The sequence below is a fragment of the Crassostrea angulata genome, chromosome 10 (genome assembly GCF_025612915.1).
Source record: "Crassostrea angulata isolate pt1a10 chromosome 10, ASM2561291v2, whole genome shotgun sequence".
In the NCBI taxonomy this organism is placed as follows: domain Eukaryota; kingdom Metazoa; phylum Mollusca; class Bivalvia; order Ostreida; family Ostreidae; genus Magallana; species Magallana angulata.
This window is the reverse complement of record NC_069120.1, coordinates 22,174,138-22,198,773: the sequence shown is the minus strand read 5'-3', so window position 1 is coordinate 22,198,773 and position 24,636 is coordinate 22,174,138. Positions and strand designations below refer to the sequence as shown.

At 34.1% G+C, this 24,636-nt stretch overlaps 1 protein-coding gene across 1 annotated transcript; it reads right to left on the bottom strand.

Moving 5' to 3' along the window:
* Nucleotides 1-76: 76 nt before the first annotated feature.
* On the bottom strand, nt 77-22,913 carry LOC128165747 (pikachurin-like). Its single transcript, XM_052830572.1, has 26 exons — nt 22,694-22,913; nt 20,076-20,286; nt 18,804-18,976; nt 17,640-17,743; nt 17,320-17,425; nt 16,451-16,669; nt 16,160-16,261; nt 15,875-16,046; nt 15,639-15,764; nt 15,405-15,520; nt 15,002-15,088; nt 14,822-14,890; nt 14,594-14,693; nt 14,315-14,461; nt 8,769-9,059; nt 7,027-7,231; nt 6,544-6,688; nt 6,157-6,427; nt 5,721-5,846; nt 5,367-5,604; nt 4,916-5,144; nt 4,312-4,492; nt 3,905-3,977; nt 3,490-3,726; nt 2,895-2,998; nt 77-2,041 (listed from the first exon to the last, which is right to left on the bottom strand). Exons 2-26 carry the CDS (start codon nt 20,266-20,268, stop codon nt 1,887-1,889), a joined length of 3,969 nt encoding a protein of 1,322 aa, XP_052686532.1. The 5' UTR covers nt 20,269-20,286; nt 22,694-22,913; the 3' UTR covers nt 77-1,886.
* Between the last annotated feature and the right edge of the window lie 1,723 nt (nt 22,914-24,636).

Here is a 24,636-nt window from a genome sequence, read left to right as displayed (position 1 = left end):
GCACGACGCACAACGCACGACGACGGACGAAGACCAATTGCAATAGGTCACCTGAGTGACTCAGGTGACCTAAAAACATTGTCACAATTAATCTACAGTTTTTAAGCCCTGAATATCTTAGAATGGACACAAAGGCCATGGCTTGCAACAATGTTTAAAGATCAACCTAGGCTGAAAAAAAAGAACCAAGGAAAAAATAGATGCTCTGCAAAAGGCAGAGCAAATTCCTTTTTGGACCCTAAGCTTCAACTACCCAACTAAAAGTATAAAGTACCTTATAATACATGTTCTAAATTTAAATGTAACATAATCCTGCTGTTCTACATATTGAAATTTCACTTCTTATAAATTAGTCTCATTAAAGAGAAGAGTAATTCACTTGAATACAATAAGAAATATGATTTGTGTAACTAGAAATGTTATAAAGCGTGTTCGTGGAAAGTTCCACAACTTTTTCCATTAAATGACCTGCAATGGTCAAAACAATTTTGAGATTGTAAACATGTATGGCTATACTGCCTTCTATTGGGAAATATTGATCTTCTGAATTCACACTTAAATCTTCTCTCGTAAAAGTAAACTTTAATAACAATACAAGACCTTGATGTCTACAGTTAAGAACAAGTATTTGACCAACCAATGAACTATATCTAACTTCAACTTTAAATGACATCAAAATCCATTGGACTGTCAATGCTAAACAAACAATAGACTTATTTTTCATTCCAAAATAGCAACAGAAAAAGAAAATTATCTATATCACACCTTCAATCACTTTTGTCTATTTTCTCCTACTTGGAAAAGAATTTTCCTTAAAATACATTTTTTAAATTTTGATATTTCTTTAAAATGATCAAATCTGTCTTATTTTTGTCTAAGACAGTTTTTAAGAGGTGCAAAATTCCCTAAATGTTTCACACCAGGTTTTATTTTCAGTTTTATCTAAATGACGTTATTAAACCTCAATATGATTCTTTCATATAACGAGACATCTGAATGATCTACAAAGTAACGTGACAGGGTGAACAAACATCGTGTCTCTCCGGAAATAAATATCATATTCAACCTCTTAAGAAATCTCTGCTCTGGATTTTTCATTTCATAGGTATGAAAAAGACAATCTTGAGCATACAATGCAGACAAATATGATTCAGTCAAAATGATCTAATTATGGTATTTTAATTCTTTTTATATCACAAAAACCAATTTTACTATTTATGATTCGAATTTATAGAAGAGAGACAGTAACATAGAAAAGCAAACAATCACAACGGGTTTGCTTTCCAAAAGTAATAAAATTATTAGAAATTCAGATATTCAGAATAAAAAACATTTACTGCACAATGAAGCCCTCAGGAAATGTGATTTTTCTTGGAGATTTAATCTTCATATTTCACTCCCCAGGATGCAATAAATGTATCGTTCTACAAACTGTGGAATCATTTATATTTTTATAGGAGAATTTTCATGAATTGTCTATACTCTACCAATTTTGTTAATTGTAATTTCCTTGAATATCTCCTATGTGTATCAGACTGTTCATTAATTTTTTTTAAAGAATGTTACTTTGTGGGTAAAGGTACTTAAGATATCCAGGAAAATTGAACCTCTACAAATTGATGATTCCACACACACAATATTGGAAAGTACTGTTTTTAACTGGAATTTTTAGAGTATATATAGCAAAGTAATTGGGCAAACCTTTCTCACACTTCACTTAGGATGTGTAAAAAAAACACCAATGGAATTCATTGTTTGTGTTTTTTTTCATGAATACACACAATGTAAAACACACACACCCTTCCAACCTTACAAAACGCGACTCCATCAACCCATTCTAGAAAGATCCATTCTAGAAAGATACCCTGATATCAAATATGTTTCTTCTAGTCTGCAGGACACTGAGTGACTCCCTGTCCACTAGTAGCCGATTCAGTGAGCTTTAGTGGGAAGTCATTTGCTAAAACCACATCTCTTATACACCCTTGGAACCCAGTCTTGTACATACTCTTGGTGTTGTGGGAAACGTCTGGAAGTCCTCCTGAAAAAAAATCCTTCTGATATTAGGCATCTTTTTGTGCAGGTTAAATGATATGGCCATAGTTAAAGCTGTGAGCAGACAAAAAGACTGAAGGATAAAGAATAAACAAACAAACTATAAAAAAGGCACAACCAGACCTAGCATCCTCTTGCAACAGGACATGTTTTTTGGAACATGTTGCTATAACCTCATAAAAATAAATTGTGTTCAACTTATAATGATATAATTTAATTCTGGTTGTAACACGCTTTCTGAGTGGTTGAAAAATTATTTTATATCGTATAAAGAATGTTGCCCACATCATAGTAAGACAAACGTCAAAAACGTATCAATTAGACTGATGTTACGTTTGAATTTTGTACAATTTAATGTCATTTTAGAGATCAAATGACTGTTTTTATCAACAATTGATAGCAAAAAAATTAAATTATAAGAATGAATTCAATATTTATTAGTTTTATACAATATCAAAATGGTTTGGAACAGTTTATGCTTTTTAATAAACCGCTTCGCGGTTTATAAAGCGTAAACTGCCCTAAACCATTTTATACCATATAAAACTAATAAATATTGAATTCATTCCTTAAGTAAAGTTTAGCATTTGCTATGGATCTCTTTCAAATTTGCCAAAAACTTTCATAAACTACCACCTCCTCTGCAAGAGGAATTGAAAAAAAACCAAACAAACACTAATTTTCATAAAAGTAGTACATGTGCCAGAATTCAAATCTAAAATTCACTCTAAACTTTCAAATCAAATAAAATTATTCCAATAGTTCACATAAAAAACCAGAATTAAGAAAATTAAAGTGAATGCAATTCTTTCATCATTGAATTATTGTAACAATTTTACCTATGTAGACTGGACCCTTCACATTGAGAATACTAAACATTCCTACTGATGTTCCCTCCTCTGTTTGAGTACCATCAATTGTTAGGCTACTGTATCTTCCATTCCTGAAAAGGTTAGCTCAACTTTCAAACATGGTTTAATTAATCAATGAAAGAAAAGTATTGAAAACATTAACCATTAAAACTTGCATAACTTCACTCTTATACAGTTAGCTAGTTTATATATTTTTCTAAGCTGCAATCAATAATTGATATCAAAAAACTTTATCTGTATGCGAAAATTTTTTGATAAATGTTTTTCATTCTTGTGCACCAAATTTAACATATACATGTATACAAGTTTGTGAAATTTCGAGTTAAAAAAGAATGTTATATTTGCCTGCTGGAAGAGTAAAGGTTTTGTAAACCAAATAATAGTGATTAAACGTACAGGTAAATATCAAAGAGCAGTAACTCAATAAATTTGCTGTTAATAGTCATTTCTTTGTTGAATGAATCAATAACATGTGTAGAGTTCTATTCTGTTTTGAAAATAGCTCTACATTTTTCTTTATATGAAAAACGTTCTCATCTTCTGTAATAAAATTATCTGATACCTTTGTGCATTGATTGTATGCCATTTCCCATCAGATAGTTGAGTTTTGTTGTACAAGATGACTCCTCTCCCTGAGCCAAGATTATACTGGAAAAGAAGTTCATTCCCTTTGAACCCCAGTGAGAGAAAATCCCCTGTACCCTCATGTAGAGGGAGGTTTTCACTGGTCCAAAACAGAAGGCCCCTCAGTGAGTATCCTCGAATCTTTATTTGGAGGTTAAACTGTTTTCCAGAAACTCTACAAGTACAGAATAAAAGATATTGGAGCTAAAGTGTTTTCTCACAACTGGCAAAAAAAACCCTTTCGGTAATACAAGCAGAACATCTTTAAATAAGTTAAAAGGTGCATAAAAACAGCTAAAAAGAACCCACTACAATGTATATTGAGTACCAGTAAGTAAACATATGTATGGTACCTGTTCTTGATATCTTTACTGTCATACACCAGGAAGCTTGATCCACTAAACTTTGCAGTGGAGATGCTCAGATCTGTAAGTAAACAGATACGTAATTGCACATCTTGTGAAAGGAAAAAGATTCAAATCTATCATTTTTTAAAAATATTGTATCATACACATGTATAATACTGAGAACCTGTTCTCCATATCTCTAAATTTCTTTTTGGATTCTACAGTGGACCTCACCTCATTTTGCCCCTAAAAAATATCTCAAACCTCATGCTTTCTAAAAAATTGGACTGCATCACTTGATTCTTTGGCAATTATAATCTTCTCCCAAATAAATATAAAAATTCATTTTTCTCCAAACTTTGTTCTGCAGACATTCATGATTTATACTTAAAACACTGAAGTTGAATACTTACTCTTTTGACAATTCTCCTCTGTAAACCCCACAGAACACAAACATCTGTACTGTCCCATAGCAGGGACACACTTTCCAGAATTCTGGCATGGCTCGCTATTACAGGGATGAGGACACGGCTCTACATTATAACCATGTATAGCTTCCTCCATGAGATGCACCGGGCGGCCATTCAAAAGCAGCTACATAGTAAATAAAATGCAACAATATGACCACATCTTACTGTGTACCGGTAATCATCATTGTTCGTAGGGGACCAATGTTGGTGGCTTTAATGGGTAACCCTTGCCCGAGAAGTTACATCCCTACTAATCTATACACAATCACTTGTTTGATAATTATCAAAATTATCTCGATTAAACTACCAGCGAAATTACATCCCCACGAACCAGGAAAACTTTGGCTACCCAAGAACATGGACCCCCTCGAATAAAAAATGATTCTACAGTATTTAGTTAATTCAAGAAAGAAGTAAAAACACATCAGGCAATTCCTGTGAAACATATACCATGTACATTACTGTTCTACATGTTCGTGCCTGATTTGTAATGAAAATTTATAACAAGATATGAATTGTACATGCCTATAAAGATACAACCAACTACCTTCTGAACACATCCTTGATAGGATGAGGATTGATTAAGATGCCTGGAAGTGATGTCAAAATCGGGATGACCTCCAACAAAGAGAGGCTGTAGCAGCGTAAGCTGGGTGTAGGCACCTTTTGACAGACCCTGTACAGGAATCTGGTCATCGACTTCTAACACACCCTGTAAGCCTGTTCTTGATACTTTTATTCTATGCCAGCTGTTCAGACTTACAGGCAAAGAACTCCTAAAAAATTATGAAATAAAGGATAAATGTATTTTGTAATATCCTAGGAAGTTTGCAAGGGGTTAGGGAGTAGCATGAGGATAGGTGTATTGAGCAGTCTGCTAAAGGGAGACAACTCAAAATTTTAAAGATTCAAATCACTTAATTAAAGAAAATATCTTTAAAATATTGTACATCACAAACAAAAATTAATTATCATAACACCATAATACAGTTATCAACCTGATAACAGCAGGTCCAGTTCCTAAATCAAACTGGAATTCAGCAAATCCTTCACGCATCAGGATAGCGATGTAGTCACCGAGTTTGTTGTTTGTGTATCCGTTATACAGGATCAGTCCTTCTGGGGATGTAGGTTTGAATGTTATTTCTATCTCTGTGTATGACAAGCTGTTTCTGCCAAGCCCTTGGTACTGCAGCACTGAATGACCTTTGAACTCAGGTACTTCAATTTTTCCATCTGTGAAGGAATTCAATAATGGTTATCATGAATTTAAAATACAAAAAAATATAGAAAGTTATTATTTCATATACCAGTACATGAATATGTTGCATGGTAACTGATGTTTGATTTACTTTGAACACAGTCGGGTCCATAAAATCCCAAAGGACACAGGCAGACAAACTGATCGGGTGAGATGATCTTACACGACCCTCCATTGTGACAAACAATATCATCACACACTCCATCACTGCAATCCTCTACAAGAAAAAAACCCATAAATGTTAATTAAACAGTTTAAAAGTGATCGATCTACTGAAAAAAGGATCTTTTAAGCCACGTTTACTTTCACTGTTAAAATTTAAAACAGGACTGTTGGTAATTCTAAGACAGAGTTACATCTCTTTAAACAAAAATCCCAAATGATGCCAACTCGTAAAAATGATTAGACAAAATACTGCTGATGCTTTGTTTTCTAAACTGCATTCGAACATACAGAGTATCATGCAAATCCAAATTAAAAAGAATTTGAACTATTATGGTGCAATGAATAACATCCCTGAATTCTACCTATATTCTGCCCATCTACTGCATCCCCCAGTTCAGCATCAATGCTGACATTCTGTCCTAATTGACCGTGGGTTTTTCCATGTGTTGGTCCTAACCCCATATCCGTGTGCTGTGTTGCCTTTCTGAAGTCATATTGTTGCTGGTTGAAAATTAAACTCTGGACACAGCCTCTAAATCCACCCATTGTATTCACCCTTTTCTGAACTGAGGACATACTTCTGTGTCCTCCGAGGAATAGTTCTGTCCTCAGTGTTATCCTGGTGTAAGCTCCCTGCAGTAAAAATCGATATTATTACTTTGAAAACTCTTACATAAACTTTTTTTTCTCTCCAAATAACATCAATATTTTTATGGGTCTTTTTTTCACACTCTATAGATATAACTTACTTGTGCAAGTCCAGAAATAGGTCCATGGCCGTTCATCCATAGCCAGCCTTGATTCTCCATTCGTTTGGCCTTGACCTGATTCCACTGACCTATCGTGACCTTGTTTGGGCTCTGTATAACTGCAGGTCCAGTTCCACAGTCAAATCTATGAATAAAATTCTTCATCAACAGCTATAGGTATATATACTGGACAGGTAATATTTGCTGGTATTGTTTTTGTTTTTATCTTATATTCTCGGACTTTCTCCAGAATTCCTACATTTTCTAATTTTTATCAAACCAGCACCATTAAATTCACAAGCAAGCACCAAATTCATTTACACAGAATCATGCAAATACATACCTCATGATTAATGAATTATTTTTACCAAACTAGCACAAATGTACAACACTGTAAAATTTCCCTCCATTCCTCAATATTACAAACATTGGTGCACATATGATACCTGAAAATTGTAACAGTATGCCAGTCGGAAAACACACCTGAACTCTACATGTCCATTGACAAGAGCAAGAGAGAAAAAGTCCCCTTTCCCTGTTGGGTGTTCTGAGGTGAAAAGAAGGAGACCTGAATCTGATGATGGCTTAAACTTCATGGAAATTTCAAAGTCTTTGTATCCATTGGTCAATCTTGGCAGGGTCAGGAAGCTGTCTACCCCTGAGAATTGTGGGTACTTTACTCTCCGAACTGGAAAGAATTGACACAGATGTCCATGTTGATATATATCAAGACAAAATCTCAGAAATAAGCATCTGAATTCAAAAAATTGTTCCTCAAAAATATAATAAAGTATGATGGTAAAGGAACAATATCATACTGAAGTTAACAACTTTTATTTGCTACGATTTTATTTCACAATGTACGGGAGGATAAACTGGTTTGCAGCTACTAATTTCAAGCGATCAAGTGAAATCTATTGCGTACCTGTGACATTATTATTGGCATACAGCAATGAGTAGATTTTGGTTTTATTTATTATTCAGGGGTGTGCAATTACCATCGCCCGACGCCCGGGGCTACCGATTTTAGAGGTCGGGCTAGCAAAAACATTAACTGTGGTAGCCCGTCGGGCTAGTAATCATAACCAGAGTTGGCAAAATATGCCGGTAAATTTGCAGTGTCCTAGTAGGAAAAGTGTATCGTCATTGTTATCACAGAGGCATGATATCTGCTCCTTTTAAGTCATGATAGCCTAAAAATTTCTTAAGCATTTTTTTCTCGTGCTACATTCTTCTGAGAAAAACACTCTGCTGTAAGTTTCACACTTTGAAGTTTTACCGACAGTGTTGACCTGACCAGTGGCTAGACGAGATAGTCACGCCTCACTGCACATGGCTTCCGTAGTTACCTGTGCAGCTGTTTCAAGTGACATCACTGTAAAATGATTCCTTTTCTTTAATATGTATTCATTGGCTTTTTTAAATATAATTTTTTTTTACAGAGAGAGAGAGAGAGAGAGAGAGAGAGAGAGAGAGATGCTGTACAGAGATATTATAAATTTCTGCACTAACTATTCTCATGAACACATTTAAAAGTGACCTGCTTGGTGAATTAAAAAAAATTCATATTTTTTGCATATTATTATTTGTGCATTTTCCATTATTTTAAATTTAAATTTACCAATACTTAATTAATTTCATAGTTGTATTTTGTAAATGGAAATTAAACAGGATAAAATGCATGCACACATAGATAGTTGCAGTGATTTTATAGAGTCTGTTCACATTCACAATGTTATGTTTGGGTTTTATCATATAAACGGTACCCAAACCAATTTTGTAACTAAAATGTGAGAGATCAATGAAGTTGAATATTTTTGAACTAGTCTACCACAGAAAACATGCAAGTAATAAATATTTCGTATATTGATAATTATATACTAGTATCATACAGGGTTTTTTATAAAATGAAATGTCGACATGTCCGAAATAGTCTGGCTAGTAACTTTGAATCTTGGGCTAGTAACTTTGGTACTGCCACTAGCCCCTGGGCTAGTGGCCAAATTTTGTAATTGCACACCCCTGTATTATTAAAATTATTTGCCAAGATGAGGCTCTCACAAACAACATGAACATTTCTCATACATGAATGAACGTTCGTTCACAGCATTAGTATTGGGATGTTGGCTAATGCAAATGCCATTTTTGGTTCTGTAAGAACTTCTAGATTGAATTGTCTAGCTTAACAACAAACATTAAAATATTTTTAAAGAAACATGTTTTACCTTTGTCACAAGATTTGCCAATGAAACCCAATGGACAATGACATTTGACCATTGAATTTTCAATGGAGCATTTGGCGTAGTTCTTACAAATGTTTCTCTGACATGTTGGGTACATCATAAGGGAAGCAGGTCCTAAAATACTATTTTCATGTAGACTAATGGAAGCTTCATTTCTTTGTGCTGAATTCTGTGCTATATTCTCATCCTGAATGCTACCTAGGGTTTTATTTTTACTGTCTTTGGAAAACAGCTGATTATTAGCTGTGTCAACAGTATTTTCCAAAGGTGACCCTACAGGGAAAGAAAAAAATCTCTATATATAAATTGCATTGTCCTGTAGACTCCAAAAAGTACAAATATTTTCACTCATGTACACTGCTGACCTTATTGCACCAACATCTGTGCTGCAAAGTGATACTAATATACATGTTACTGTGAAAACTTGATCATGAATTTCTCATTTCATACAATTTCCTTTTTTATGGGAATGGGGGGGGGGGGTTGTTTTAAAAAAAATTCTGATTTGGAAAGTTTTGTAAGCAAGTTAAAAACTAAATCCCGTAATGCAGTAAACATGCACAGTGAACCCCCCTCCCTCCATTCAAAGCATGCCAGAACTGCATCTTTCTGTTGAAGCCAAATAGAATCCAATAAAAAACAATAAAACCAACACATGCAGTTGGTGCATCTGTAATTTTAATGGTCTGTAGAGACAGCTAGTGCAACATAGTATGATCCGACTTTAATCACAATTCCATGATTTACTTTAAAGTGTCACACAATATTCTAATTCAAGTTAACAGTAACTTGAGTAATTAAATCATTAAAAACCAACACAGAACAATCTAATCTGATTTTCATTCAAAGCAAATTCAATTTCATATGTAGCCTTTTTAAAACTTATATATATATCAATGTTTAAATCTTTGATCATTCTGTCCATTCCATGCATCAAATTGATTATAAGTCACTTTATTTGTTTGCATGTTGTTCTTCAGTAACACTACATTAACTAATGGAAGTGGGGAATTTCTGGCTTTGTTCCATTATCTCTGAAAGTGCACTACCAAATGATGAAATATTCATTCCATTGGCCATTTCACTGATTTTATTTGTGTTAATACTTGAATTGTCTGGCTTAGGATGTATTGCATCTAATGCAGCACATTTTATTGGCTATGTGAATTTCCAAGGGAAAATTGATATAAATTAACATCAACCATGTCCCATAGAATGTTTTTGAAGTGAGAGAACTGTAGTGATTTCTATCATGATTCCTTTTATCTTTGCTTAGCTTTCCTTTTATGAATGTTGTAAACATGAGGGAAAATGTACAATAGCATTTAGATTATGACAAAATTCAATTATGAAAACAATGCTATTGCATGCTTCAAAACATATGGGAATTGGTGGTGATTGCTTGAAGACAATCCACAGAAACAAAGGAGAATGCAGATAAAGAAAAAATTCCAATAATGGCTCAATCTCTCCTCTGAAGGCAGCTGGCAAGTGTGAGGATAATTAACAGCCATGAAGAGGTTTTCAAAGACAAGAGCAGACGAGGGCTCACCATTACATAGAATCAATACACCACAGAGAGTTCCTGAGCTTGTCACACTAACCTTGTCAGGGCATATTTCCTCTCTCTCTCTCTCTCTCTCTCTCTCTCTCTCTCTCTCTCTCTCTCTCTCTCATTTTCCAACACTAACATTGTGTTGTTTAAACATTCCAGCAATACCTAGAGAAACATGTAAGTGATAATAATTGTGCACTTCTGATATATACAGGTACTTACCTGACAACAGTAAATTACTGAGTATTTTAATGTTCATTTACTGCAGTATAATGCATATGTATACATGTATTAGGGTATACATTCCAGAGAAAAATTACTGATTGTATCAAAATTTATCATTGAACAAACTTGCCTGAACATGAGATTCCATCTTTATTTATGGAATACCCTGGGTGGCACCTACAAAAATATCCATTGTCTATGTCTACACAAACATGCTGGCAAACGGAATCTTTGCTACAACCCCCTGCAATAGAAATGAGAGGGCACCTTCTATTTTAAATATGCAATTAATTAATGCAACCTTACCATTTTTATTATCACTTTTAAAGAACCAAAGAAATCTGTATCTAGTTATTTTTAGATGGATAATTTAAAATTTTAAGCAACCAAACAGTTGCATTTCAAGACAAAATTACAATGTTTTTTCTCTCAGACTGGTATTATCATCCTTAATTACATTTATTAATCATAGACCCCTTCATGGTAACTGCAGTACTCATGTTTTTTTGCAAGGCAAAATGACAGAGTTTTTGGTGAATAATGATCTAACCTCAATTGTTTTTGTATGTCATTTAATTATCTATTTAAGAAAAAGTTCTGCAAAGCGTACCAATTTGCCCTGCAATAAAGACATACCACAATTAACGTGAAGGCCGGGTGTATTATATGGTCCTGCACTTTGTACGATAAACGATATGCAAAAGTTGGAGCAATATGTTTTTTTTGTTGCATCCATAAATAAATAAAGCCATCTAAGTTTGTACCATTCATTTCAAGCGATAACAGTTTTAAAAGGTCTAAAAACTTGGTGATAAAATTCTTGAATTTTGTTAAAAACATTTGGTAAAGTTTGATAGATATTTCATTAAAATGCCAGATCTATACCAAATCTTTTAATTGACGTTTTTTAACATAAAAATATCAGAAAACAATCCGTTTCGCACACGTTTAGTATAAATATGAGTAGAGTCCCAAGTTGACACCAAAAAATAAATAATTTTAACAACCCTTTCCTTCAGCTTCAGCAGCACGTTGAACTCTTGCGGGTTAGAGAACCTCTTACCTTGGAAAAAAGCCACGAGTACAACATTATTTGTGTTCTCTGCTATATTCCATGTCAAAAGGGTCGTAAAACAAGCTATCACTGTCAAATAACTAGCCATCTCTCCTGACCAGCATCTCTCCCCGGCTCACCACTGTGCTTGCTGCTCCCGGAAGTTAATGTAAACAAATATTGTAAAATCTGAAACCCAATCGCTCAAATTCCGGTTGGCTATAAAAACCTTCCCGTAACGAACGTCAATAACTTGGAACTTCATAGCTGCATCAACAGCTGAGCGAAGGCTAATTGGTAATCAATCTTTTTCTTCAAATAAAATTCACCCAAAACAAACAACAAGATTATTCTTACAAATATAAAGCAGGTTTATTTGTGTATACCACTGGCATAACATAATGGGATCTAATATTAAAATGAAAGACTGTCATTAGTTCATTACTTAAATAAATCTTTCTTTTATTGATCATTCCTCATATTTCAAATCATGATGCAAAAATAAAAAGATACAAAGAGATAATTTAATATGCTCTTTCATGAAAATGAAGTATTTTATTTGTAAAGCAATTAAAATTTCAAACCTGCAGTTTATCTAAAGTACTGTTAATTTAAAAGATGTTCAACCAAAATATCAGTCTAAAATTAACATCTAAATTTCAAATACACGGTAAAAATTGTAAAAAGGGGTATCCATTGTATAAAAACCACAGAAACGTGACAACAACTTTCAGCAAAATACATGTATTTAGTATAATTATATATAATAAAGATTAAAAACTCTTAATAATAATCAAAACAACCTTGTCATGCACAAATTACCATTATTAATACATGGACATGTAAAATAACATCACACTTAAACAACAGATATACATCAAGAACTAATAATCACTTTCAAACTGTATACATCAACAGACCATCCCTGCCTATAAATAAAATGAAAAATATTAATAATAAATCTACATCATCACGACTCATCATAGTTATACAAACAAAACATCCCTACATTACTCAACAACCCCCGATACATTACAAAGCTACCAACAGCACTGTAAGAATTACAGATATATAACATCTAAGATTCAGATTTCTAGGTTTTGTTGTCTCAATATGACAACATGCTCCTATGAATCACACAAGAATCACATCTGAATCACTCATTAACCTGTTGACCGAGCACAAGTCAAAATTTCTCTCAACAAATCACATATTAGTACGTCATTAACTACACTAAAAGGTACTTTCATCTAAAAACGATTGAAAACAAAAACTACATTGTGTACATGTACTAACTTGTGATAATACAGGATGTTGAAACTGATTTTTTTAAATTTTATTTAAACCCATACATGTTCTTATTTTCATGTAAAAACATTTTATTGTATAGCCAATGAAAATTACATGTATGGCTATACAGTACTTGTACATACTTTTTATTAATAAATAATTATTTACATAAATGATGCACCATAAAATCAGTTAATTAACACTTTTACAAGCTCTATATACAGATTACAGACTGGTAACAATGGAATTGTAATGCGTGTAGGGATATGTGTGTACGGTAATTGAAAGCTCAGTTGATCAAAACATAAGTACAAGTCTCATTCAGCCAGTTACTGGTATCGTTGAAATATGTAAAAACTCATATAAAAGTCTGCATAACTACATGTATAAAATGTACGGTATATACAGCATTGAATTCAGATATTTTAAACATTTTCATTACAATAAAACTATTTTCTTTCTAGCACCTTTTGTATTTAATCTTGTGGACTATATAGTATTACAACCTTTTATGTCGGGGTCACTGATAAGATAAATTACACTAAAGCAGTGTACATGTATATATATTTGGAAGCTGGTTATAAGGGGATGACAAGAGCATGGCATTGATTACACAGAACAAATATCACAAACACTTTGATATCCAAGCACATTTTGATTGATCACAATCACTGCCCAAACACATTCTTCCTTAATATCTCAGTCACTCTCTCTCACACATGTATGCGTTCCCTGTGAACTCCAAAGGGACAACATTTGTGGACATCATAAAAATGGAAACTTTTCCCTTTCATTTTTTTTTAGATCTGTCATGAGGCTACTTTTTAGTAGCGGCTTTCAGCATGAGTATCCTTAAGGTCTGAGATTCTTCGTAAAGATTGCACTTCCTTTAATATTGATTTCTTGATGGAAGACTTGGATGGATGGTAAACTTAGCCTCTCTTTGATTTTATTTAGGCGGCTGCTATGGCGATGACCATTATAAAAGCAACAATACAGGTCACTATGAAATGTGCTATAAACATGTTCCTTTTGAAGATACGGCCCTGAAATAAATAAAGTAGACATCAGTTTCAAAATTCTTTTTAATAATTTCAGCAGACATGAAAATTAAGCTTTATGCGTTAATTCTGATAGAATATATTATAAACACACAATTAATGTAGACATTTTTAGAACTATGTGGTATGTTCAGATGTAGGTACTTACGGCTGGTTCAGGCTCTGGAATATTGGCCTTTGGATTTTCACGTTTTTGAAATTCATACTTTTTCCGTCTCTCTGTGATGTTAAAGGAAGAGAAAGAAGTTGCAACATGTAAAGTAAATTATTAAACCCCAAATATATCCAAATTAGTTTTTATTACATGTATTTACATAATTTGATAACGAAACAACAATGGTACCTTTGTTTTTCTTGTGTGTACAGCACTGGTGGATTTCCAGTGTAATCTCCACAATGATGTGGAACAGGATGTAAATAAACAAGATCCATGTGGCCCACCATGGTACATGAGCTTTCCCAAAACTCATTCCAATGAACATGTTAGGAACTGTAATTCAAAAGCAACCAGTGATATATGTAATATAATAAACCTTTGATTTCCAATTTTTATATCAACAAGTAACAACATTTTGTTAAAGACAATTCTTAAAAATGTTTATTTTGTCTTTAAGTTCCTTACTAGCTAAACACCAAGCAACAGTTCCAAATGCCCAGTGTACCCAATTGACACATGGCCGACAATCATTATCATCTGCAGGACGAAGTAAGGCTATGATTGGCTGAAAATGAAATGAAAAGATATGAATATACACTGGGTATCCTTAATTTTACATTTTAATCCACAAAATCAGCACAGAATAACTGTGAACACTTAAAAGATTATTCTAGAAATTTGGATCAAACTTACATTGATAATAACACAGCAGAAGATAATAATTCCCATGACAGGATGGGCATCTAATGGGAAGTAATCAACCTGTAAAAATGAAGAACTATAATGATTCCAAAAAACAACCCAAAAATCAAAGTATGCTGCTTATCTTAAGGGTAACAAAAAACTTGCAAGTAACACAGTAAATTCACCAACCTTGCTATATCCTCCAGCTTCTACAAAAATCAGGATGAAGGCGATCAGCACGAAGATAAACAGCCAAGCCATGCAGTTAAAGTGAGCCTGGAATTCCAAAGAGACACTAAAAGAGGCTGCTGAGATCATTAACATTGAGAATTGCTAGAACACTTAATGCTCATTACACAGACAGAGTTTTGTTGCAATCTACATGTAATCACTAACAGATTTTTCATGACAATTCAAACTTGGTACTCCAGTGCTTAGTTTGTATGTTACACTTATTATTATCTAACTACCAAAGAGTCACTTTTCAAAGGTTAAACTTACTTGACATGTATCAGTACTTTTGAATGGTTTTTTTTTTTTGTTGCATAAATAATCATTCAAATTATTTAGCTCTGACACAAAAAAGACTTACAATGAACCAGTATCGGTGTCCATAGAACCTCTTGTTTGGCCACATAGGTTTGTAGTACTTAGTCATCAGAAGTCCAACAGTTCCAAAGAAACACCAAGCCAAGATCATCAGGATTCCTGAAAAGTATAAATATTTCTATGTTAATCTCATTCTGTGTAAATGTGTACAGTACACAAAGCACACATGCTGAAGTACCAAAACTTAATCAAGAACTCTGGAACACTGTTTTCTTACCGTGAGCTTTGACCAATGGATAGCGAGCATATCCCTGCATGTTGATCGAAATATCACCAAGAGACACCATATCAGGGGAGGCCACTGGGTATTCACCATAGCCATACTTATGTGGGGCAGTCAGAGCTGAAATATAAAAATATTCATGTTTTTGTCCTTTTCCCATTCTTGCTTTAATCTCAAGTGCTGAGAATGTAAGATTATTAATGAGCATTATCTCTGTTAAAGATCATTACTATTTTCGGCTGGGCCACTGTACATCAACAGGTGATAAGATCCAGAGAGGGGCAGAGAATTGATGTTGCGACTGGATCGGACCACAAAACGGCACCTCACCCTCCCCTCCATGAACTGACCGCCACATTTAAGACCAAACAGATTACAGGTATCATCTATGCCATTCTGAGACTGGAAAGGGAATAGAAACATTTTATAAACTGCATGTTATTCTAAATCATTGTTAAAAAGGACAAATTTTGCTAAAAGGCTCCAAATCTGCATATGATATCTTGATGCCTTACATTTCTGAATCTCTCTGTGCTATGGGCAATGCTCTTGGCTTGATAGACCTTGGTTAGTCCTGTACCACCTTCATGTACACACTCAAATACATGGTCATCTCCCTATAACCACAAAGAAGCAATCTGGTAAGACTTTCACAATAAATGTAATAAGAACATGAAGTATGTATAATAACTACCTGTATTCAGAAGCTTTACTACACTACCAAAAATCATGAATTTTAATAAGATTTTCTCCGCTCAAAAATCAGGACAGAATTAATGAAATAATGGAAAAGATTGGAGACCCACCCATCTGATATCATCAGAGAGGGCGAGAGAAACATGTCTGTCTGTGATGCCGTCCACGCGGGCACTCATCTCAATCATGTACTCCACCCCCACTCTGCTGAGCGGCCTCCAGGTGGCGATGTAATCACAGTACGGCTCCCAGCACCCCTCAGGCACCCGGTAACAGCCCTTCTCTATCCCACACTTGTCTGTGTGAATCGGGTCAATCACTGGAAGAGCCTGTGTAGGGAGATAAAGGAACATTACAGTTAAAGACAACACAATACATGTTGCATAGGTTTATTTCAATAAATAATTTTTAGGCAAAATATGCTGCAATTTTTGTGATAAAAATTTATTTTTGTTGTTATTTGTAAAAGTTTCAGTGACATAATAACAAGGTTTGTATACATTTATGGGGGATAACTATTTACAGGTAGAGGCTATATGAAGCAAAATTAAATCATTGTCATCGTGCACAAAAATTGATTTCTTACATAATACAATTTATTCCATCCGATAAAATCTAAGGCTTAGTTGTTGGGTTTTTTCCTTATAAAGGTTTAAATTACAAGTAGAATTTTCACAATACCAAATTAAAATAGCAAAATAAATTTCTTATAAGTACCACTCATATTGCTTGAAATATCAACTTTTCCACCCAACAAATTACAAAACTTGCCAAGGAATGTCAGACTGAGGCATTCAGTGGTTGTTATGATGTAATGTGGTTTTATGCTTGAGTCATACATTTAAGTACATTCTAAGAAGTATCAAAATTTTTAAAACTTATGTCTAGACTGCTTTAAAAGCACTGTGAAATGGAAAATGGAACTCAATAGATTTTTTATTTATCTATTTCTCCTGAGAAACAAAGTTTTTGTTCATACATTTTGTCTGGCAATGGATGGGTCCAGTGAAGGTCCTCCTATCTGTACAATGGGCTCGGACTCCTCCCTCAGCCAGAAATTTCCCTGGTCATCCACAAATGTGGCTCTGATAGAAAAAGGCAGTCATATTCATAATACATGTAATCACTAGTACAAGAGGCACCAAGACAGTTGTTCTAGCCCTGTATGAAACTCAGCAATATTACATTGATCAGGTAACAAAAGTTTAGTAAAACATACCGGTACATTGTATTTTTGAATTCTGTTACTTGTCAGTTATGAAATGGCATCTTCTTGGAAATTTAATTCAAGTATCTTACCTAAATTTGATAGGTCCCTGAATACGTCTTGGAGCAAAAGAAAACTGAATTTTGGTGGCTTTACTGTCAAATTTGAGATTTGTATCACTTCTCACAACTTTTCCCTGTAACAAAGATGTAGAGAAATAAAGAAAAATTCAAATAATAAAGCTTCATTAGATATTTATAAAAACAAGAGTATATTCATTCCCATTGATTACCAAAAACATATTTTTGTGATTGTTGCCATTATACCAGGTATAAGAATTTGCTTACACTGAAACAAAATCCCAACAAATGCATATGTCTGAATTTTTCCCGAGTATGATTAGTTTTACATATTTTTGTATCAAACTGAAAGGTCTGTAATAAACCTTTACACCTGCAAGATTGCCAGCAAGTTAATTTGACATGACCAACAAATATTTCACTACCAGGTTTATTGTCACAGTTATTCTTTGATGTATTTGTCTCACACCGAATAACTGACCACAAGTTGGTACAAGTATTTACATTATGAATCACAGAGAATTACTAACTCTTGATGGCCTGGAGGCTTAACATTAGGAATACCATTGCACCCGCTAACAAACCCTAGACAACCAATTTTATGGTTTATAGTTTCAACTTCTCTTCTCCCTTTATAATTTTTTTATATTTCCCTCCTTCTGAAGAATAATTTTTGCAACAAACTACAGAAATGAAGGTTCTGCATATGGTTCATTGAACAAGTTTACTTTGACCAATTACCGGGTAAAGTTTTGCTACAGAGGAAAGTCTAATCCTTGAACATTTCACTTATCAAATCAGAATCTCTACATACAGTCATTGACATTTCCCTGATAATTTGACCTCACTTAACTTACACTCTACACACTGTTACCATTAGTCTGAGGGAATACATGCATAATTACAGCAGGTTCCCTCAACACAAGTACTGAAGATTACTATTTTACATTAGTAATTAATTCCACCATTCCACTGATTTGTATCAGATTGCAAGAATATAAAACTGCAGCACCAAGTTTTTGATACAATTCTATTTAGTTTAGAACTGTCCCGAAAAAGAGTTCATATGAAAATTAGTGATGGTTGCATCTTGTGATTTTATGTGCATATCTATTAATTAGGAATCTACAGTTGTCGAGTCATCAGTACAGTCACTGGCTGACTGCTGATACTAACCTCACAGTCGGTGGCGGTGCTGACTGTGTACCCCTCCACAGGGACCTGGGTGAAGGCCTGGACACCATTGTCCCCAGGGTTGGCCACAGTGGTTTTCCCCATGCTATCGATACTGACCGCTTGTAACATGAACTGGTTGATATATCGCCCACCACCCCTTGACTCCAGTGTAACTACAAGACAGAAACAGTATTTGAATTTTGCAATATATTCAAGAATTTTGTATTTTATTTCAACATGTACATGTACTTCTACTTTAATAATTTATGAACAGAATAAAAGGTACAAATATAAAATTCTATACTGCATGTAACCTGTGACAGACATTAGGCTATGTAAGCATTTCTACTTCTTGATTGCCAATTGCCAATTCTGAATTCTCTTGATAATCACATTAAACCTTGTGATATTTATAGCAAATCTTAATGCTGGTAAAGAAATATCACTGAGAGTGTGTTAAACATAAAAAATATGTACACAAAGACTGATCATAATTGCCAATAAAAGCGGGGAACGAGTTAACTGGCCGTATCCCTTGCCAAATCTGCTGAACAACCAGAAGCTGCCAGGAGGAATTTCTCATTTCCTAGCTGACAAATATCTACCACTGTGAAGTGTGATTAAGACTTAGGATTGACTATAAGGATGGATTATGATTTCAGCATCAATACATTGACAAAAGGAGGAATCACTGCCAAGCATAGACAACTTGAAGTAGAAACCAATTTTTTTACAGTCTCTTTCGGTTTTTGATTTACCAGTATGATTATGTTGTTGTGAATCTAATTCAGGGTTCGAAATGCGCTGCCTCATTAAATTTTAAGAAACTGTAAAGTCATTATTCAAGCACTTTGGGATATTATCATGTGTTTTCTCCTAAACAAAAACAAAGTGAAAGAGTATTTCACCTACTTCCAAAATTAGAAAATTCTACAAACACACACTTTTACGAAGATTTACCACTAACTAGTATCAGTTATACTTGTAAAAGGAGAATCAACACTAACTCCTAAATCAAAAATAAATTTCCCTTATCTGTAAAAAGTTAAACCAAATCAGAAAGGTGAGCAGCACAGACAAGAATTTCAGCACTATACCCACTAATACAAGCATCTCTCCCTGTCTTTGTTGTTTTTTAATTTTGATGACTTTTCATGGACCAGATGAAATATTATGTCAGCATGAACCCTGTACATTAACAAATTGAATTTTTGGACCTGTTTAGCATATCAGTACACTGTTTAAAGAGAATTTTAGGTCTGCTTCACTTACCAATCAAGAATTCCTCAGGATCATTGGTTTTGTAGGCAAATTTGTTGACCTTGATGATAAAAGGACAGGGGTAAATCTGGGGCTCTGCGGAGGTTCCAGTGACATCAAGGTCATCACAGGTACAACAAGACAAGGCCAAGGTCGTTGTGACCCCAAGACTGGCCAGGGTGAGCACTGTCAAAAGTGCCCTCATCTTTACTTATTTTACTTTCTGAAAAAGAAAACAACATTTATCAAATACTGTACAAATATCATGTAATGTAAGGAAGCAAAACAACATTGCTTTTATTGCCAATAATACAGAGGCAAGCATAATATTGGCAGACAAGCCAAGAAATAAAAAGAGGATTGGATAAAGTTTATGTTGTAAGCTGTCTGCATCGGAGGACAATTCTTTGGAGAAAAACCTGATGACACACTGCTAAACCTCTGCCAAAATGTAACTGCAGAATAAACAGCTGTGAAGATTTCTCAAGGCGGCTGATAGAGAAGATCTCCATCGTCTATAGACAGAGAGAAGCTTGTGTATATAATAGTGAGTCATATTGAGAAATATGCCACTGATAAAAAGCTTGCTCCTTCTCTATTTATATCTGTTCTCAATATTACCACATTTTGCATCATGTAATGCTTGCTAGACCAATCAGTCAAAGATAACAAAAAATGTTTAAGAACTTTGTCTCTCAGAGAGAGAGAGAGAGAGAGAGAGAGAGAGAGAGAGAGAGAGAGAGAGAGAGAGAGATCTGCTGCCTCACTTCACTCAGTAATTGATATCCTGCTGTCAAATGATTTTTTTCCCTTCTAAACAGTTGCTGCCATGGAAAGAAATGAAGACAATATGGTGTCTGAGGAATCTTTGATTAATTACCAAACATTGACCACTATGACCCACCAGAAACCCATGCAGAGAGTGTTTCTCTATAGAAGCTGATAGTTTCACAAATACATACCAAGATCTCTGAACCAACAGCTGAATGCACACTGCCAACTCCGCAATCAGATTTATATAAATATCTTAACAACAAGGAATGCACAGAGTAAATCAAGTGTTTTGAACTGATGGTGAGAGAACTGGTTTGATTCCTTTGCATAAATTTAGACCACAGGTTTCCTGACGAAAGTGCTTTGTACAATCGGCGGCTTGCTTTACTTGTGTAGAGGCTAGTAAGTACATGCTACGTGCGTGGGAAGGATGACATCAGTCAGCAGATTTCAAATTTTTTGAATAAATTCCATTCATGAAATGCATGTGAAATAATGTTCATTTATATACATTTACACTGTGAAATGATAAACGATTGCTGGATAAAATGAGCTGGCTAGCTAAGATCCATCTTTCATTTCATCAAAACCAAACTTTCTTATACTTTTCAACTGATTCAACAAAAATTCAATAGCAACATATTCAATTTGAATTAAATATAATTAGCATAAACAATATGAATGAATCTAATATACCAATGGTTTGACACACAAGAGAGAGAGAGAGAGAGAGAGAGAGAGAGAGAGAGAGAGAGAGACGGTGTGTGTGACAGTGTAGTACTGTTTTTAAGTGGTGTCATCCATGGCTGTTTGATTACAGTAGCCTGTATTCATTCAATCATAGATTACTTTCTATACACATGTGTATCTTAAAGGGGATTTAAATGACTAAATCTTAAAGACAAAAACAACTCTCAAACTTCACAGAAATCCTATCCTGTATTTCTACCTTAATAGCTATTAAAAGGCAATCTGCAGAGTGATTCTTAACAAAGAAATGTTGGCACTCCAAAACACAGCTTTATATTTGAAGTGTATTCCATTCATTTCTGGCCATTGTAAATAAAAGAAATAAATTATTCAAACAAATTCATTATATAACTGTAAACCTAAAACTTATATACGTGAAAACTGGCTCTTGAGTTTCTTTTGTAATAATCCAATCCTTTATCATGTAAAATATACTAGTCTCCTCTTTATCATCTCATAGATATGTATCTTTTTTAAGTGATGGGCCTTCAAGACAGGAAATTATCATTTTGATTGCCAAAGCTAATCTAGGTCAAAAGTCAATCAATGATAAGCAATGCTAAAAAAAATTAAATACCCGGTACACAAAAATTCTTGACAGTAAAATACAGCAGATGACCTGATGTACAATTTTTTTTCTGGTTAGAGAAAAGAACACCTATCTCCCCCCTGGGCAACAGAATACTGTGATGCAAGGATGGCCCTGATAACAAATAGCTGGGCCCCCAGGCTGGCATACTGAGTAAACGCCCCTTGATTGATATCACAAGCACACACAGTCGGTATGTTATACACCTAAATCTCTAAGCTTCAATACACTTTATCTCATACATGTATTCAGAAAGAAAAAAATCTACTTGAAAATTGACTACTTACACAGTCAAAGCATCAAAGGGCTTCCTAAAGCACACAAGCCCAATCTTCACAGAATGAAAGAGTACAAATATTTCATTCATTGAAGACACATGCACACTTGTTCATAATAACAGGTATCCGCAGCATTAATCACAACCGATAAAGCTAAATGTCACAATAATAGGTAACCCACACACATAAAACCTGTTCTACTTGTTTTCCTTGTGTTTACAATCTATTTAAAAACTCACCTAAGAGGAAGATTTTGGTTTTTGAAAAAGAGAAAAAATCCTAACACTTAGAAGAGATGATCCTCCATCTTGAATGCTGAGATTCTGTTACACCTCCAAACAAGGCTGCTGTGACCCATCCTACCTCTGTGACCTCTAACCCCACTGACTGTCTGACCTCATGAATCACAGCTGTTGGGGAATGCCTTTTGATATAAACAAGTATACTACCACCCACCTGCTGTGCAGATTGACTAACCTTTGAGAATTAATCCACTCCTAACAACCTTTATACTGCACTATGCCCTGTAGCAAAAACTTTTTTTTTCTTTCTTAATGCACCTTGTTTTCTTGTACACAAGCAGGGCTATATGCTGGTTAGGGAAGCATTGGAACCAGTTATCTGCATGGATGCACACATGAACAATAAACAGATTCTCATAGCAATCACTGTGGGTTGTATGGAGAGGAAGGCAATTGGGTCTGGGATTATGTAATATCCCAAAAAGCTTCCAGACAGATTGAATTGAAAATTACCCTTTCCTTATCACAATAACCATCAGGAGAAGCAACTTTCCTTTCATACAATAAAAAATGTGGATACAAAGGTATCTAATAAAGAGGTAGCTTTGTCAGTAGGCTGTCAGCCCTGTAACTATCTGTGTAATACATTGCCCTTATATATCACACACCCTGTGATTAAATTTTGACAGCCTTTATTTTAAAGAACTGTAACAAGCATCCATTTTTACGAGAAGAGATAAAGTTCCTTTGTACTTTTTTTTCAAAAATTTGTTCAACAAAGCACATAAAGAAACAATGTGGAGCTGGGGATGGGGGAGGGCCAAGGGGTGTGGGGACAAATTCATTAATATAATTTTTTTTTTCAATATAGTGGTTAATAAATTTCATTCTTTTTTATGATTTTAAATACTATATCATACATTTTCAAAATTCCATTTACATGGTCTAGTGCATGTGCATGAACGTTACAAAATAATTTGATGACAGAAAAATAAAATCCACATGCAAATGTAACTTGCACATAAAAAAAGTGATACCGGTAAGTACTGTCTGTACACATAAAAAAAATATAATAATAAATACTGTCTGTGTTGGACCTATCTAAATGAATACTAACTACCATCATTTCATATAATAGCTGCCATGTATTTGAGATAGCTTTTTGGTAATTATTTATCTAAAAAAAAAAACGCTTTGCAGTTCTGTTATACAACATGTACCGGTATGTCAAATAACAATGGGACCAAACAAAACAAGTTTGTGACCTTCTTGGTCATGAGATTTGACATATAAAAATGTAAACAATACTTTTTACAGGTAAAAACAATACGAGCATTTTTTAAACTTGGAATTTTGTCAAAAATATTTATATCTGCATATACCGGTATATACCTGGTAAAACACATTGAGCAGGAAAATTAATGAAGTGCATAGTTTGATGCATGAAAATTTACATAACGGTATGCATACTATATCTGTTGGAATTTCAGATGCTTTCTTTTACAATCTATTTTACACCAAAAAAAGTTGTAAAATGGAGAGGGCAAGAATTCAACATGGGAATGTTTTATTGTTCAACAATCTGAGACATAAATTTTGTCTAAATACATGCACATGTATTTATCAGTTTTACATTTTTTGCATTTTTCTAATTCAATCTAATACAAAGGAGAGAAAACTACAAGTACCAGGCTACCTGTATGTCTTCTACCAGGTAGTCTAAATGTTTGAAAGAGATGTATAAATATTTAATTAACTTACATTGGTCCAAATATTCATTGTTTTCCTAATTTTGAAGAAATTCTTTCCTGCATCACCTGAATCTACGCTATATTTGTGTAAAGTTACCTTTTTTTTCATTAAGAATCAAATACAATTCTGATTATTCAACAAAATATGGTGATAATTAAACATACATGCTACTAGATAGAAATGTTTAT

Excerpts from the sequence above, each read along its gene's own strand:
- LOC128165747 (XM_052830572.1), bottom strand. The coding sequence starts at position 20,268 with ATGAGGGCACTTTTGACAGTGCTCACCCTGGCCAGTCTTGGGGTCACA. Across the intron at positions 6,428-6,543 it reads CTATTTCTGGACTTGCACAA|GGAGCTTACACCAGGATAAC; the intron begins GTAAGTTATATC and ends TTTTTACTGCAG. Across the intron at positions 2,999-3,489 it reads CATACAATCAATGCACAAAG|GAATGGAAGATACAGTAGCC; the intron begins GTATCAGATAAT and ends TAACCTTTTCAG.